At 41.0% G+C, this 16,436-nt stretch overlaps 1 protein-coding gene across 1 annotated transcript; it reads right to left on the reverse strand.

The window, feature by feature from the left end:
• Positions 1–3,130: 3,130 nt before the first annotated feature.
• On the reverse strand, positions 3,131–6,666 carry LOC110966301 (tripartite motif-containing protein 16-like). The gene has a single exon (XM_051954483.1). It carries the CDS (start codon positions 6,152–6,154, stop codon positions 4,520–4,522), a length of 1,635 nt encoding a protein of 544 aa, XP_051810443.1. The 5' UTR covers positions 6,155–6,666; the 3' UTR covers positions 3,131–4,519.
• Positions 6,667–16,436: the final 9,770 nt, after the last annotated feature.

The raw sequence follows: 16,436 nt of genomic DNA on the forward strand, positions 1-16,436 counted from the left end.
GCTGGTCGCTCCCCGTCCCCAGAGCTGCAGACCAGCAGGCTGCAGGATGTTTTCGCCTCGCAGCCGATGTCACCAAACACCCCACCGGCCGCGCTTTCATTTATTTCACTTTGATTCAACCCCACACGAGACTTGTCCTGTCCAAGAAAGCAAATCCCTCCCGTGGAGTGAAGGCCCTCTGCTGACTCATCTGTTAGTCAGGCATGAAATTAACCAGAAGTAATTTGTTCCAATAAACAAAAGACGTTTTTAGTATTTAAAGCCAACAGTTGGCTGTCAGTTAAAATGTTTTTAGTGCTTTTAGTTCTCCCCTAAAGAGAACAGAGAGGACTTCAGATGAGCAGCAAAAACCGTCCTGCCCCCTGTAGAGAAATAACTGGTGGTTGTTTGTTCAAATGGCGGGGTTGTTCATGATTAACCCGACATGGTCCCATTATGGACTCAGACGGAGACAAAGTCAGTTGGTACTGTACTAAGGTGCCCAAAGTGTGTCCAGAAAATATTCTTCACACCATTATATCAGCAGCAGCCTGAACCGTTGATACAATACAATGCTTACTTCAGTAAATATAGAAATAATGTATAGCTGTCCTGAAGTTATAGGATTATAGAATAGTTATAGAAGCAGGAGCTTCATCGGAGGGTTTTAATGTGTTTTATTTGTCTTTTGAAAGCCAGTGGACGGCTTTAAATAGGAGGAAAACATAAAGTGCATTAATTCAAGGATCATCCTTTCACAAAGCCAATATGCAAATGAACCCAATCGAGCGCCTGGCATTGAATTTTGCGTCTTTGAACGGCCCTTGACGGTGCCATCGCGTCCTGATCCCAGCTGTTATTTACTGCCACAGAGACACTGTGAGGAGGTCGGTCAGGATCTGTGGAGGTGATTGCCAGCGAGCATCACGGGACGATAAATGAAATACAGCTCCCTCCTTCTCCCGTGAGGTGGAAGGTCTTCCTCATTTCACTTTTAATGCTCGGCTCTACAACGGAGCAGCTTCACCCTTCCGTTTGCTCAGAGACTATAAATCACCACTCAGAGTGGAGGGGAAACGGTGGTAAAAGTCTGAATAATAAATGTAGTCCTCTAAAGTTTAAAAACACCTTTAAGTAAAGAGTTATGAGAACAAATCATGGCTGATGAATGTCTGTTGCTGCTTCTCTCACTGCACTGAGTTAGCCTACAGTAGTTATACCAACTCTACTAATGGTGCTTTGTAAGTAATTTAATGTCATTTTCATTCAAACTTTAAAAAGGGCACATCTGGTCAGGATTTATCTGCCATTACTGCTTCGGTTAAGGATGGTTCTCTTCGTACAGATCAAGCAGAAAATATGGCTATGGTTGTTTTTGTGCTCAAAAATCAGGCTGAAATGAAATGTAACAATCCTCACAGACCAAGTTTCCAATGATTTCTACAACTGTTAACTTCTCCGATGCAATGATTGTTGGACATGGATCTTAGTCCTCGCATTTCATAGATATATCCATCATCTGGTAAATCGAGAGCTTCGCTTTACGCCTCAGCTGCCTCTTCACCACGACGGTTCGGTACAACGCCCACATTACTGCTGCCGCTGCACCAATCCACCTGTCCATCTCTCGCTCCATTTTCCCATCACTCGTGAACAAGATCCCGAGATACTTAAACTCCTTCGCTTGGGGAAGCAACCCCCCCCCCCCAACCCAACCCAACCTATATTATATAGGTCTGTTGAAAATCTGTCTAAATCTGCTTGGTCAAAAATCTACATACAGCCACTCGAGTTATCAGTTTTGTTGATGTAGAAAGCCGTGCTAATCAAATTTTCTTCACGGCATGACCTGTTACATTCTTGTGGGGGATTACGGTTGACTACAGCTGGTGACTCCTCTCACCCAGGTTAAATAGGAAACCGGTTTTTCGCTGCTGTAACGATTTAATTTCCCTCCAGGGATTAATGTAGTCATGTAAGATAAAGAACATGCTCTTTATGTGGCGGTTTCAAACCGAAAGGGAATTTATTTTCTGGACCAACTTTCCTGCACTACCTCCATTCCGTAGCCAAAGACCGTGCTGTATTGGGATGAAGTATTTAGATCACAGCTGTGGTGGCTCAGTCTGCATTTTGGCAACCAAATCGATAACCGTGGAGCTTTTTAACCCAGCTGATGCTGTCACTGACTGGCAGATTGAGATTTTTGGTTGTGATTTTGACAGCAGCTGTATCTGAGCTGTGGCGTTAAAAAATGAAAATGCTTCTGTGCGCTCACAAGGACACCTCCAGCCCTTAAATGTTCATTTCTCCTTCACATTTTAAATGCATGGAAGGTGAGACAGTGTCAGAGATTAGCTGTGAGTCTGAATCTGGCTTCACTCTAATCAATATTCTCATTCATTGAACGGCAGCTTTTCCCAAAGTGATGCTCCCTGTTTCATCAGATGTGCCGCTGCATGCCGATCGGTCGATTCAGATGCTAATGCTCTCAGACAAGGGCTGTGTGTGCGCATGTGTATCAGTGATGTGAAATTTGTGTATTTATTTGTGTGTGTTGCGGCAGGGCAGCTGCTTGCATGGAGATAATCAGTCCCACCCGTCCATTTGCTCCAGTCAAAACGAATTAGTATCCCGATCCGTTAAAGGGCACTTCCGCCACTGTGGATAATTGCTGCGCTCCATTGACTGGAGGCCACCTGATTGATTTCTGGAGTTTTCCTGAGATGAGAATCTTTGACGCCCAGTGACTCCCTCTCTCTCTTTCTCTCACCTGATACTGGAATAAATGTGCTTGTTTCGGCCTGACATGTTTAAAACCGGTCAAGGTTGCATTGACTGCACACGGAGGCGCTTAGCTAACCAGATTACAGGCAGCCTCCTGCAGTGAGCTGGCTTGTGTCGTGTAAAGGAGAAACCTGGTTACGATAATCAGAGCGGGGGATTAGAGAACCCTGATTTCCCAGGTGGATTTCTCTGAACAAGTAACTGCATTTATAATTGGCTTTTTCAAAGCGAGTTTTTAACTGTGCATGACAAAAGACTGCACACAGCAGTGTTGAAGAGAGTACTCAGATCCTTCACTTAATTATTAATTTAAAGGCCATGCTATTGAAATGCTCCACATGAGAAAGAACCTTCAGCTAGAAACATTGCTTGAGCCAAAGTATAATGAGGATAATTACAGTAAATCATCACAGTGGATATGATTACATCTTTATACGTACTGTTCAAACACAACTTAAAATAGAACAGATACAGATACTGTACTGTAGAGTTGACCAAAAACAGAGATAAAAGAGTGGAAAGAGAGGGAAAATAACACTCTGGCTTGTTTGTACACTACCATTCACAAGTTTGGGGTCACTTAAAATGTCCTTAGCAGTTTGTTACAATGAAGATAACATTAAATTAATCAAAAAATACGGTCTAGACATTGTTAATGTGGTAAATGACTACTCTAGCTGGAAACGTCTGATTTTTAATGGAATATCTCCATAGAGGTACAGAGGAACATTTCCAGCAACCATCACTCCTGTGTTCTAATGCTACATTGCGTTAGCTAATGGTCTTGAAAGGCTAACTGATGATTAGAAAACCCTTGTGCAGTTATGTTAGCGCAAGAGTAAATTTGTGAGCTTTCATGGAAAACATGAAATTGTCTGGGTGACCCCGAACTTTGGAACGGTAGTATAAGTCAGCTTTACCTCATTTAGAGCAACTATAGTGCATTTCTTTCAACAAATTACTGTCGTCATGGGTGGAGCTGAGCAAAGGATGCGGCTTTGATGCTCCCTCAAACTAGTGCCGGGTACAACATTTGCATGCAGGAAGACAAGTGCTCGTAATCCAAACCATCTGCAAAAGTATGTACACCCCCTGTCAAAAGTTTCTGAGACAGGTTCTGATTTATTTGAATGAGGAAGTGTCTCAAATCTTTTGACAGGGAGTGTATGTAGAGATGAATCCATGACGTCACCCGCGGGTTTGCTTTGGAGCGGTGTGCTGGCTACCGCGGTCATCATTGTGTACTGTTTGACTCCTAACTCCTCCCTTTTTCAGAAATGAGCCTCCATAATAAACCTCCATAAAATGTCACTTACTGTGTCCCGGTGCTTTAAAATGAGACTCAACATGTTGCGGCTTCCTCCATGATCCAACACCACAGCCCCATGGTGAAGTTTCACCTTCATGAAAATCAACATCACAACATGTGAAACCACCTCAACGATACAGCATCTGTTGTCTGATGTGTGTCACGACTCAACAAAACGTCTTCACTCCCAAACTGGATCAAATCACAGTTTCTACTCGTTGGTCCCGTGGAATAAATCCTCTTTACTGACTGAGAGCTCCAACTACATCTGGGCTGGAAACATCAAGACAGATGAAAGTCATATTTAGTGAAGAAAGTTGGAAGAAAGTCAAAGATGAGCAGAAGAAGTCATGAGAAGATAAACAAGTGCTGATTGACAGCTGATCTCTGTGCAGTGGAGAAATAAAACAAGACTAAATGAGAATCAAAGACACAATCAGATGTCTACTTCAGTTCACACAGCTCGGCACTTGTTCTAAAACCATAAATCCAAAGTCCGGCATGTATCCGCTGAGTGAACGTGGTCTGGACTCTGTGGAGGAGAGTCATGGTTTCAGAGACGCTGTAGAAGGACAGAATACCTGCTCTGTGATCCAGGTACACTCCAACTCTGGAGGACCGAGGACCTGAGACGGGAGTTTGGATGTTGTTGTACCTAAATTCGTAACAGTTTGGTGAACAATGGAAAGCCCAAGATTTGTCATTAAGTCCGAACCCACATTCATCCCATCTTCCTGCTCTGCTGATATTCTTGTATGCGACGACTACATCAACTGCTCCTTCTCCTCTCCACTCCACCTCCCAGTAACAACGTCCAGTCAGACTCTCTCTGCTCAGGACCTGATGATATCTCGTGAATCTGTCAGGATGATCAGAATAAGACTGTTGTTGATCCACCAATGTTACTTTTCTGTTCCCTTCAGATAGTAACAGGTTTCTGTGTGCTGTGTTTGGGTCCAGAGTGATTCGACATGAATGTTTCAAGAATCCAGCTCTGCTCTTCGGCTCTGCTTGTGAATCTGACAGAGAAGCATCCAGCTGAGTCAGTGAGATGTTTGTCCATGTGTCCCTCACAATGTCCTGTATTTTATCTCTGAGCTCTTTCACAGCTGCTGTCACGTCCCCAAAGTATCTCAGAGGACGGATGTGGATGCTGGATGAGTGTGTGGACTCACTGAGTGCTGACACTGAGGGGTAGTTGTGGAGAAACTGGTTGTGATCTGGTGTATCTGAGAGCTGCTTCAGCTCAGCGTCTTTCCTCTTCAACTCTCTGATCTCCTGCTCCAGCTTCTCCTGAAGCTCTTTCACTCCACTCACTTCGGTCTCCTGCTGGGATCTGATCTGCTGCTCCACATTTCTGCTTGTTTTCACGATGAGGTGGATCATGTGGGTGAACATCTCCTCACTGTCCTTCACTGCTTTACCAGCAGAGCCATTGATGGCCTCCAGCTGCTGTTGGAGCAGCTTCACATCTTTCTCTCTGTCCTGGATTCTCTGCTGGATGTTTTGTCGACTCACCTCCAGCTCCTTCTGCTTCTTCATCCTTTCTGCTGCAGCTGAGACTGTGTTGTGGCCTTTATGTTCAGTGCGGCAGAACATCTTCTTCACCTCATCCTGGCCAGAGCAGATGTTCTCCTGGAGCTTCTTGGAGGGCTCCACCAGCTTGTGTTTCTGGAATGGAGGTGAATCATAGTGAGGCTGAAGGTGTTTCTCACAGAACGAGACCAGGCAGACTAAACAGGACTTGGAGGCTTTCAGTTTCCTCCCAGTGCAGACATCACAGGCCACATCTTCATCTCCAGCATAGCAGTGATCAGCAGCTTGGAGTCCAGTCTTCTTCAGCTCCTCCACTAAAACTGCTAACATGGTGTTCTTCATCAGCACAGGCCTCGGTGTGAACGTCTGCCTACACTGAGGGCAGCTGTAGATTCTCTTCTCATCCTCTCCATCCCAGTGGGTTTTAATACACTTCGTGCAGTAGCTGTGTCCACAGGAAAGAGTCACCGGATCCTTCAGTAGATCCAGACAGACGGAACAAGAGAAGGTTTCCCGGTCCAGCTGAACTCCTTTCTCAGCCATTTCTCCTGTCAGCAGCAGCAGCTGTGTGAGTTCCACTTCCTCATTCCTGAAACTAGTCAGAGCTCTGATCTACAAACCACGTGTTCTTGCAGTGAACGGGGCCAGTCAACTTTTCCACGTCACCACGTGTTGGTTCCACCCATCTTCAGAGTGCAGATCTGAAGGGGAGGAACCAGGAAATGTGTGGACAGAGTAGAGCTGCTGCGGTTTAGAGCAGGAAGAAGAGGAGGATTCATTCCTGGAAGAGCAGAGAGACGCTGAGTGTTTACCCTTTTCACAGCAGAGCTCATTTCTCATTGAACCCTCAGAGGCAGTTTGAAAAAGTTACACAGATTTCCTGAATGATAAAAATTCGCTCATCAAAAATACTGAAATGAAAATATTATGTATTAACAGTATTTTAACTTTGATTGAGTCACTTTTTAACCAACAATGATCCTGATCAAAGCCAACAAATTTAACCTGTTAAATGCCAGTTCGGTTACCCAATGTCAGCTGTTTCTTATGAAAACACATATAACATTAACCATCTTTAATACAGTTGATGGCGAGTAATAAATTAGTATTTCTGATTATCACAATCTGGAACATATAAAAAATTATTAACATTAATTCTGAGGTATTTTAAACAAACTCAGTCATTACCTTTAGAACAAAAAATTTGATATATTTATATCATTTTTCAATTTTCACTTAGTTCAACTTTATTTATTTATTGGTCCTTATCATGTATAACCAATATTTATTTTCAAGATTTTAACTATTTAAATGCCAGTTTGTTTAGATGATCTCACTGGGATATGTCACTGAGCAACAAATTGAATTTGATGTATCATTATTATCATTATTATTATTATTATTACTCTGCCAAGGAACGCAGTGGAGTTATGACGATCGACGTTCATTTGTCCTTCTGTCTGTCTGTCTGTCTGTCTGTCTGTCTGTCTGTCTGTGTGCAGCATTACTCAAAAACAGACAAACGGATTTGGATGAAATTTTCAGGGAAGGTCAGAAATGACACAAGGACCAAGTGATTAGATTTTGGCAGTGATGCGGTTTATAGTCTGGATCCACGGATCTGTCAAGGATTTCTGTATCATTGCAAGATTGTGGAAATGATCAAGGAATGAGCAGCCTTGGTGGAGTACTGCTTTTCTTATTTAATCCAGATAGAGATAGTGTGAGCCCAGTTCTGTGTTGATGATTAACACACTCTTACCCAACCAGTTGAGGCAGATGGAGTTTTTTTTCCCTTTCCTCTTCTGTCCCCTTCCCACTCATCGCTTATAAGAATTCAAAGGCAACTTTGGATTGTTGGGTTTTCTCTTCTCTCTTTACGATTCATAAGGTCTGTACCTTACTATCCTGTGCTGTGAGATGACATATGTTGTGAATTTGCACTATATACATAGTATTGAAATGAATTAATTCCAGCCACCACAATAAATACACTTCAGAAGATAAAAGCGTGCTGACATGACCAGTGTTTGCATTCGTGTGCCAGTCTGTCATTCACTGTCCCTCAGGATGTGGCACACTGATCTATACTCGGCATAAGTTTAAATATGTGAAGTTCTGATCAGATATATCGATTATATTTATCTATTGATACCCGTTAATGTCTCTGTACACTACCGTTCAAAAGTTTGGGTTCAAGTTTTCCATGAAAACTCAAACATTTATCCATGTGCTAACATAATTGCACAAGGGTTTTCTAATCATCAATGAGCCTTTCAACACCATTAGCTAACACAATGTAGCATTAGAACACAGGAGTGATGGTTGCTGGAAATGTTCCTCTGTACCACTATGGAGATATTCCATTAAAAATCAGTCGTTTCCAGCTAGAATAGTCATTTACCACATTAACTATGTCTAGACTGGATTTATGATTTATTTAACATTGTCTTCATTGAAAAAAATGCTCTTCATTCAATCATAAGGACATTTCTAAGTAATCCCAAACTTTTGAACAGTAGTGTATGTGTCAGCAGCATCTGCAGTCTGATGTTGATATTTCAGCATTGCGTTAATGCCTTCTTACTGCCCTGACAGTGGCTAAAACCAGCATTTCAAACACTGTCTGCAGAGTTTTTATTCCCTGTTCCATGTGACTTTCACCACTCATCAGACTGAATTCTCATGTGAGCCACATCGGACCATTAAAACAAATGAAACAATATCGGTTGGTGCATTTCATTGTCTTCTTAATCTAATCTAACTGCTGCCTCCATAATTGATTGCCTCATTGAAGACCGACGATACATGAAGGTGAAACCTGATCTGAGCAGACTAGTAGGGCAGTACTGCTCCAAGACTTAATTTTCGTCTCCAGATTAAAGAGATCGACTTTCTCAAGTGAGATCGGTACTGAATTAGGCTGAAAATGGTATTTGAGGTTTTAATTTTGGCCAGTTTTCACTTAGAAATGTCTTCCATTCAGTTCTCATTTCATTAATCCAGCCTGGTACGTTCATGGATGAAGCAATGAATCAGTTGAAGAAGTTTATTCTGGACCTACTGTATGTTTCGTGCAGATATTGTTGTTTTAGTCAATAGATACATGTTTTGAACCTCAATGACAGCTCTGTTTCTGGATGTCGTTAACTATCACAGAAGTCATGGTACAACTAACATATGTAACATTAAGGAACAGTTTGGAGGCAGAAATGCATTTTTTCTTTCTTATCTTGTACACCCCCTGTCAAAAGTATTGAGACGCTTTTTCATTTATTTGAATGAGAAAGTGTCTCAATACTTTTGACAGAGGGTGTATATTTATTTCTATTGCAGAGCTGTGCAATTGTCAAGCACTTACACTGAAGTGATTTTAGTGACTTCAGTGTGTTTGAATATTGTGTTATTGTAGCCCTGCTCAGTCACTGGCTGGTTCAAAACCCGTCAATTCTGTGTTGTGTTCATGTATAAAGAAGTCAGAAGGTTGAAATGTCTTCTCTGCGCCCTTTATTGTGTCATCTGGTAAAAATAAAGAAAACACTCCAATCAGCGGGGTCAGGGGTCTCGTGCGCACTACACTGTAAAAGAGCAGCATGTTCATTTAGGCTAATGCTTGCTAGAAGCTAGCTAGCTTGTGTAGCATCTCAAACTACCCTTAAACATATTTAAACAAATAAAAACATAATATGTATGTCATCACACTCCAGTGAACATCCAAGTAGTCCATAGTGCAGATCTACCGATGCCACGGGTACACTATAGCTCCATAGAGGGCGCTATAGAGGCAAAAACAATAAATTAAGTGAAAACTAAATTACAGCAAGCGGAATTTAGAAACTTAAAGAAGCAATATTTAAATGCATTTGGAAAGAACTGCTTCTTTACAAACATTTTAAAATGGTATTCACACTACCTCTTAAATCCTCCTTAAATCCTTTTCATGTTGTTTCAGCTTCCAGTAATAACTGCCCTACATAGTGTGAATGTGATGCAACTAGCGCTGAAATAAACGGAGGCAGAGACGAGACATGGAAAGAAATGGTGAAATTTCCTCCCGGCAGCCTGGAAAGCTGCATGCATGCTCAGCAAGCCATCCTTGGATAAATAAAGGCTCCAGCTGCAGGTTCAGAGTTTATCACAGACGACAATGGGAGGCGTTCGGGTTTCTAATTTGGCGGATTCGACCTCGGGGGAATGAGCAGCAAGGACGCAGATTACCGCTTTTACTGGAAGTGCAGGAGTCAGGACTTTTCTTTCTGGAGAGTCGGCGAACTGCTGACAGCGGTGACGCTCGGCTGGCTCAACCAAAAGCTCCGGATAAAGACAAGAAGAACGAGGACACACATGAGCCAAAAAAGCAGAAAAAGCAGCATGCGTCGTACAGACAATAAATCTATTGTTGCTGTTCATTTACTCTGCGACATCTGGGCTTATTTCAGCTCCAGAGAAACCCAGACAACAACGTTAAACTGAAACTGTAGATGTACTAGAGCAGAAGGGTCAAACTCATTTTTCAGCTCAATTTGATCTCCAGTGACCAATAAAATCACAGCATAACATATAAAAAACTTACGAAAAACTCCAAAATTTTCCTGTGTTTTAGTGCAAAAAACTATGTTCTGAAAATGTTCACATTTAAGGAATTATCGTTTTACAAGTCATTATGAACAACCTGAAATTTGTTGAGAAAAACAACTTCAATTTCAACAATGTTTTGCCTCAGTTTATCATTTACACATTACAAGTGTCTTACGAGTGTCTACAAAGGAACACAACATTTAGTTCCAGGGAACTGGAACTTAATAATACAGTATTTTAGTTTATGATCAAAATGACCAAAGCCAGACAATAAAAAAACAAAAATGTTTCAAAAATGAGACAAACGACATGAAGCAAAACAAAAAAAGTGACCAAGTTAGACATAAAAGTTACAAAGCGACAACAAATGGACAAAAACGAAACAAAAAATGACAGTAAAAAAAACAAAGAAAACGTGAGTCAACCAAAAAAAGATAACCAAAAATGAGACACAAAATGACAAAAGAACAATGACTAATCGAGTATTTTATTTTACAATCAAAACAACTTGTCATGGTTCAGTGGTACCATAAGCAATCACATCAGAGTTGAATTGGAGTTATTTTGTAATATCAAGTGAAACGTTTCTTCTTCAATGCATGATCATGGCTATTGTACAATTATCATTATAAATCAGTGTTTACAACACTACTTCCTCTGTTAATGACAGATATTCACAAAATATGCCTATATTATACCATATATCAGCATCTTCTGGGATTTCCAGGAAAAGCATGGACACCGATATCACAAAGAAGCAGTGAACTGGGAAATTTCCACAAATAACTGGGCATGAACTACATTAAAATAGTGATTTATTGCGACCGACTTTCCAAATACAGAGTTTCAACGTAACTAACTTTTAGCTAATAAGGTTATGATGAATTAAAACAAATAAAATTAGGGTTGGGACTTTAAGTTTTAGTGGTCAGGCTTCCCTGAAATTCACGTAAAATGTTTTCAAGACGGGCTGCACAGTGGAATAGTGGTTAGCAGTGGGCCTGGGATCTTTCTGCATGGAGTTTGCATGTTCTCCCTGAGCATGCGTGGGTGTTCTCCGGGTACTCCGGCTTCCTCCCACAGTCCAAAAATATGCTGAGGTTAACTGATCACTCTAAATTGTCCGTAGGTGTGAATGTGAGTGTGATTGTGTGTCTGTATATGTAGCCCTGTGACAGACTGGTGACCTGTCCAGGGTGTCCCCTGCCTTCGCCCGAGTCAGCTGGGATAGACTCCAGCCCCCCCCATGACCCTAGTGAGGATAAAGCGGTGCATAGAGAATGGATGGATGCATGTTTTCAAGACGTTGAAAGTGCTTGAGTTTACAAAAACGTCTTAAAATGTTGAATATAATTGCTATAACTGGGCTTTGAGTTTGAGCAGTAATCTGTGGATGTAGTAGACAGATGAAAAATGCAGATAAATATAGATAAAAATAAACATTTTTGTTGTTTACGTTCATGTTTACATCTATTCATTGATTGAGTTGTTAACCAAAATTTATTTGAATTGATAAACTGTGCTTATTGTGTCAAATATTGCTACTTGATTTAAAAAATGCAATTAATTGCAAACCCTCTAATTAATTAGATAGTCTGACATACACATGATTGCTTACTGTACCACTTTTGATAATATTATCTGATTGCTAATTGCTCATCTTGGTTGATGTAGAGTTCTTGATGAAGTGTTTGATGTTTAATCAAAGCGCTCTTGAACATTCCAGGAATGCCCACTTTCAGCGGATGCCTCCTCGTAATGTTTCTCCTCTTAAACAACCAGATGAACAAGATGCTTCCTGCCACCGCTGCCCTTCCACTTTCTCCTGTTTTACTCCCGCGATGAGAGAGAGATGTGGCAATTAATCTTACGTTTTCGTCTCTGAACTATTCCCAACAATCGAGGCGACAAACAACGGTGATGGATCGTTTAGCGAAGCGGGAGCGATGGCTTGTTCTCCGATGATAAACTGGACTCCCCTCTGTGACTAATGGACTAATCAGGGCTGAAACGCAGCACAGCACAGGAAGAGGAGGAGGAAACCGACCGAAAACAGCGAAAACAAACACAGATGCTTCTCAAGTCGAGAAAAGTTCAGGATTTCAGTGCGGATTGTCTTTGTCTTTTGAGGTTGTTTTCTCTTCCTCACCCAGAATAGCAGCGACTCCTCTAAGTTTAGCTGAATGCAGTTTGTGAAAACTGAGAATCTGCTGTGAAGCTCACAGACTGAGATTCAATCCATCAGTGTGTTTCAGTGTTAGTTTTATTACTGTATGACTGATTTTACAGCAGCGGGAGAACAAAAGAGGGGATTAAAATGAAGGAGAAGAGAGACAAAGGAGTGAGAAGAGCTGCGAGTAGAAAAGGAATAGAAGGAAAGAATAAATGAGCGATGAAAAAAAAGGTGCTATAAGAATGAGGTCACTATAAAAGACGGATACAAGAGAAGAAGGAATGAACTTGGAAGACTCAGGGGAGAGTGTATTAGATTCTATACATGAATGATGACACATCGGCACTTCCTGCACAAAAGTGATGCTAAGATATGGCAGAAATAGTAGCTGCCAAGTTGTACTGGTGACGCTGTTTGCAACCTAATTCTATGCAGCAGATTTCTGACTCACCGGATGTAAAATGTAGGTTGTGGGTATAAACCTGCCATCAGCCAATTATCTCATCAGCATTCCCCTTCCCCTTCCATTTTCTAGGCGTTACGGTTTTCTTCACCACAGGAAACAACAACAACTACCGGGCAGCAAACTGGCGCACTGAAAATGAAAATGAAACTTTGGATCATGTGGTCAAGAAACTGTAGTAGTTTTATTTTCCAGAGGATTATTCACTTTAATCGCGCTGCTCGACTCCCTGCGTGCAAATGTTCGACCGCAGCTATTCCACCCGTCACGACTTTGAGTAAACATCAACACCACCTCCTTCGTTTAGCCCCGGCCAACAACTGTGATTGGTTTAAATTAGTGCTGTCAAATGATTAAAAAGTCAGATTAATCACATGGTTTCTGTGGATTAATTTTGATTAATCACGATTAAAAATCAATCATTTTTAATCTATATTAGTCGCGTTTCAATTGCCGACGCGTTAGCCAAAGTGCCAGCAGAATCCCCAGCTAACGCATGCTTCACGTTAATGTGGTACTTAAAGCTGGAAGTGCTTCAGTGAAAAGAAACTCCTTTCTACAGAGTGTACATATTACTCTATGTCGGTCAACTATTCCGTCTTGAGTTTCTCTGTATTAAAATTTTCGAATATTTGGATCTCAAAATTAATATTCAGATACCACCACAACGACCCAATATTTGGATATTTGGGTCCAGCCCGATGGAAACGGAACAAACAGTCCATTTCCCAGGCGGGTGGGGTGGGGGGCAGTTATACATTGGGCCTTCCTTCACTATCAGGCCCGCGTACACCCCCTGTCAAAAGTTTTGAGACGGGTTCTAATTTATTTGAATGAGAAAGTGTCTCAAAACTTTTGACAGGGGGTGTATACTGCATCCAGGTCTGGAACTGGACTCCCCATGATCCCCTGTGCTGTTTTCAACCAGTGGAAAAGTTAGTCAGAAACTCTGCTTTGTTCCATCTTTCTTCAGCTGCAGATTAGCCTAGTGCTAATTAGAATAGCAGGTACAAGAGGAACAGTGTTGCAGTGGCTAGCACTGTCGTCTCACAGCTCGAAGGTTCTCTGTGGTCATATGGAGTTTTCATGTTCTCCCTGTGCTTGCATGGAGTTTGCCGAGTATTCTGGCTTCCTCCCACAGTCCAAAGACACGCTGAGGTTAAATGATGATTCTGAATTGTCTGTAGGTGTGAATGTGAGTGTGTGTGGTCTCCATGTGGTCCTGTGAATGACCGGTTACCTGTCCAGGAGAACCCAAAGTCAGCATAGATAGACTCCAGCCCCCTGAGACTCTAAAGTGAAGTTTCTTGTTGCACATGAGCTTTGATAAGGACAGACTGGCAGTACCATGCTGATGAAGAAGAGCAGGTAGTTGCTGTTTAAATAGCAGAGGATTTTACTGGACTTGGTGTGTTGCAGAAGCGTTTCTCCTGACATCAGGGAGCAGCAGGTTGAATCTAAACGTGTTAACTGTGTGATGGGTGTGGATTGAACACTGTTTGCTTTAACGCTGATGATTTTGCAGTGTGAAAACATGATAACGTCTCTTCTGGGCCGGACAGATGGAGCAGGAACAAAGCTGGGAACACGTACGGTGTTTTCTTTATATGAATTATTCACTGTGATCGAACTTAATGCGTTTTAAGGCGACAGCTGGTCAGCGAATCTGCTGCTGCTGGTCTCTAAGAGTAACTTTGTTTACAGCGAACAGTGGCTGCAATGAAATCATTTTTTTTTTCTCCTCGATGTCCTCAGTCCAGCTCCTGTAAATGTGCTCATACCAACAATAAATAAAATGGGAATAAGTTGACTTTTTAATGCAATAAACTGAGGTATATTTACTGCAGTCATGCAAAATTTTACCTACAGATCCTTGAGGTGGGTCGAAGTTTTGTTTATTTTTTCAGTTCAGGAGGCATTTTCAGAGCTGGGAAAAACATTTGAGTTCTGTTCTAAAAAGTTATCCTGAGATTAAACTGGCACAGTTTTGCGTAAAGTAACAGAAACTAGCATTGGTGGCCCGGATCTGTTTTCTGATAAGAGGTTTTGGGTAAACTTTCAAGGATCGCATCAGCATGTGGTGTAGTTGTTTGGTCAAAATAAATTATAGCAAATGAAAAGTCTACCTTTCATCTCCATTAGACTCATCTTTTATTTATGATTCCAGCACAGGCACGTATAGAAGTTACAAAGTCAGTGACTGTAACAAGGAGGAACACTGTTGCTGCTTTACGTAATACTTCAGATGATCACTTGATATTGATTGGGTTGCAGTTTGTAACGGAGCTAAAAATGTGTTTTTCAGCCCTGAAAATTTCATGTATCTATCTAAAAATGACAGAAATACTGGAAGAACATGCAAAATTTTGGCTTATTCATTTGTGCTTTGAAAATACTCATAGTAAGAATGTCAGCTTTTGCATGACTTGAACATACTAAGGTTTTTTTTAGTATGTTCATACTAAAGCTGATTCTGGTGGGAACTTTGTCAGATTTGGTTGATTTTATTTATCTGTGTTTGTTTTTAGTTATGTCTCTAAAGTTATGTATATTCTCTGTGTGTTGTCTATGGAGTCACAGGAGTGCCACATCAAAATATAAATAAATAAATAAATGTGGAAATATAAATATAAATAAATAAATAAAAAGGAAAATTTTGTCTTTGCTTTTACCTTTTCAGTTTTTTTCCTTTTATTTATTTATTTCCCTTTATATTTCCACATTTATTTATTCACTTATTTATTTATTTATTTCTCTTTATATTTCCACATTTATTTATTTATTCGCTTATTTATTTATTCATTTCCACATTTATTTATTTACTTATTTCTCTTTATATTTCCACATTTATTTATTTATTTAAATTTTGATGTGGCACTCCTGTGACTCCGTAGTTGTCATGTTAACATTAAAATAATTAAAAGAGTTCAAATCTGACTCCTGGTCTACAAAGCACTGAATGGTCTTGGACCCAAGTACATCCTGTTCTTATTAGCTCCATATGAAGCATCCAGAGCCCTCAGGTCATCAGGGACAGGTTTACTGTGTGTTCTCAGAACCAAGACTAGTGAAGCTGAATGCAGATTCAGCTATGATGCTCCTCACCTGTGGAACAAACCTCCTGAACACCTGAGGTCTGCTCAAACTGTCGGCTCTTTTAAATCAGACCTGAAAACCAGACTGTTTAATGCAACTTTACATATGTCTACATATAAATTCTTTTTCTGAATGTGTTCCTTTGCTATTGTAAAGCCCTTAGTGTTGCTTTGTGTATGAATTGTGCTACAATAAATTTGCCTTGACTTGAAAACTTAAAACTGAACTTGTCGGACTGCCAGGCCAGAACCCTACCTCCTCTGTAGCAGCTGTGGCGTGATCGCCTCCCTGCACCCGACAGAATTAAACACTGATTCATCGAATAATAACGAGCTAACCTCACGCTGCATTCTACTGGAGGTTAAATTTCCTGAAAATGTGCTTCAGCGGCTCGTTCCTCCATTAAACTTTATTACGCGTTGTTTTATTTCACAGCCCGAACTTCATTAAAGACAAACATTAAATACTTTTACTGTGTCCGGTGAATAACTAGTAAACTTTGGTGGCTTGGTTTG

The sequence above is a fragment of the Acanthochromis polyacanthus genome, chromosome 10 (assembly GCF_021347895.1).
Source record: "Acanthochromis polyacanthus isolate Apoly-LR-REF ecotype Palm Island chromosome 10, KAUST_Apoly_ChrSc, whole genome shotgun sequence".
NCBI lineage: Eukaryota > Metazoa > Chordata > Actinopteri > Pomacentridae > Acanthochromis > Acanthochromis polyacanthus.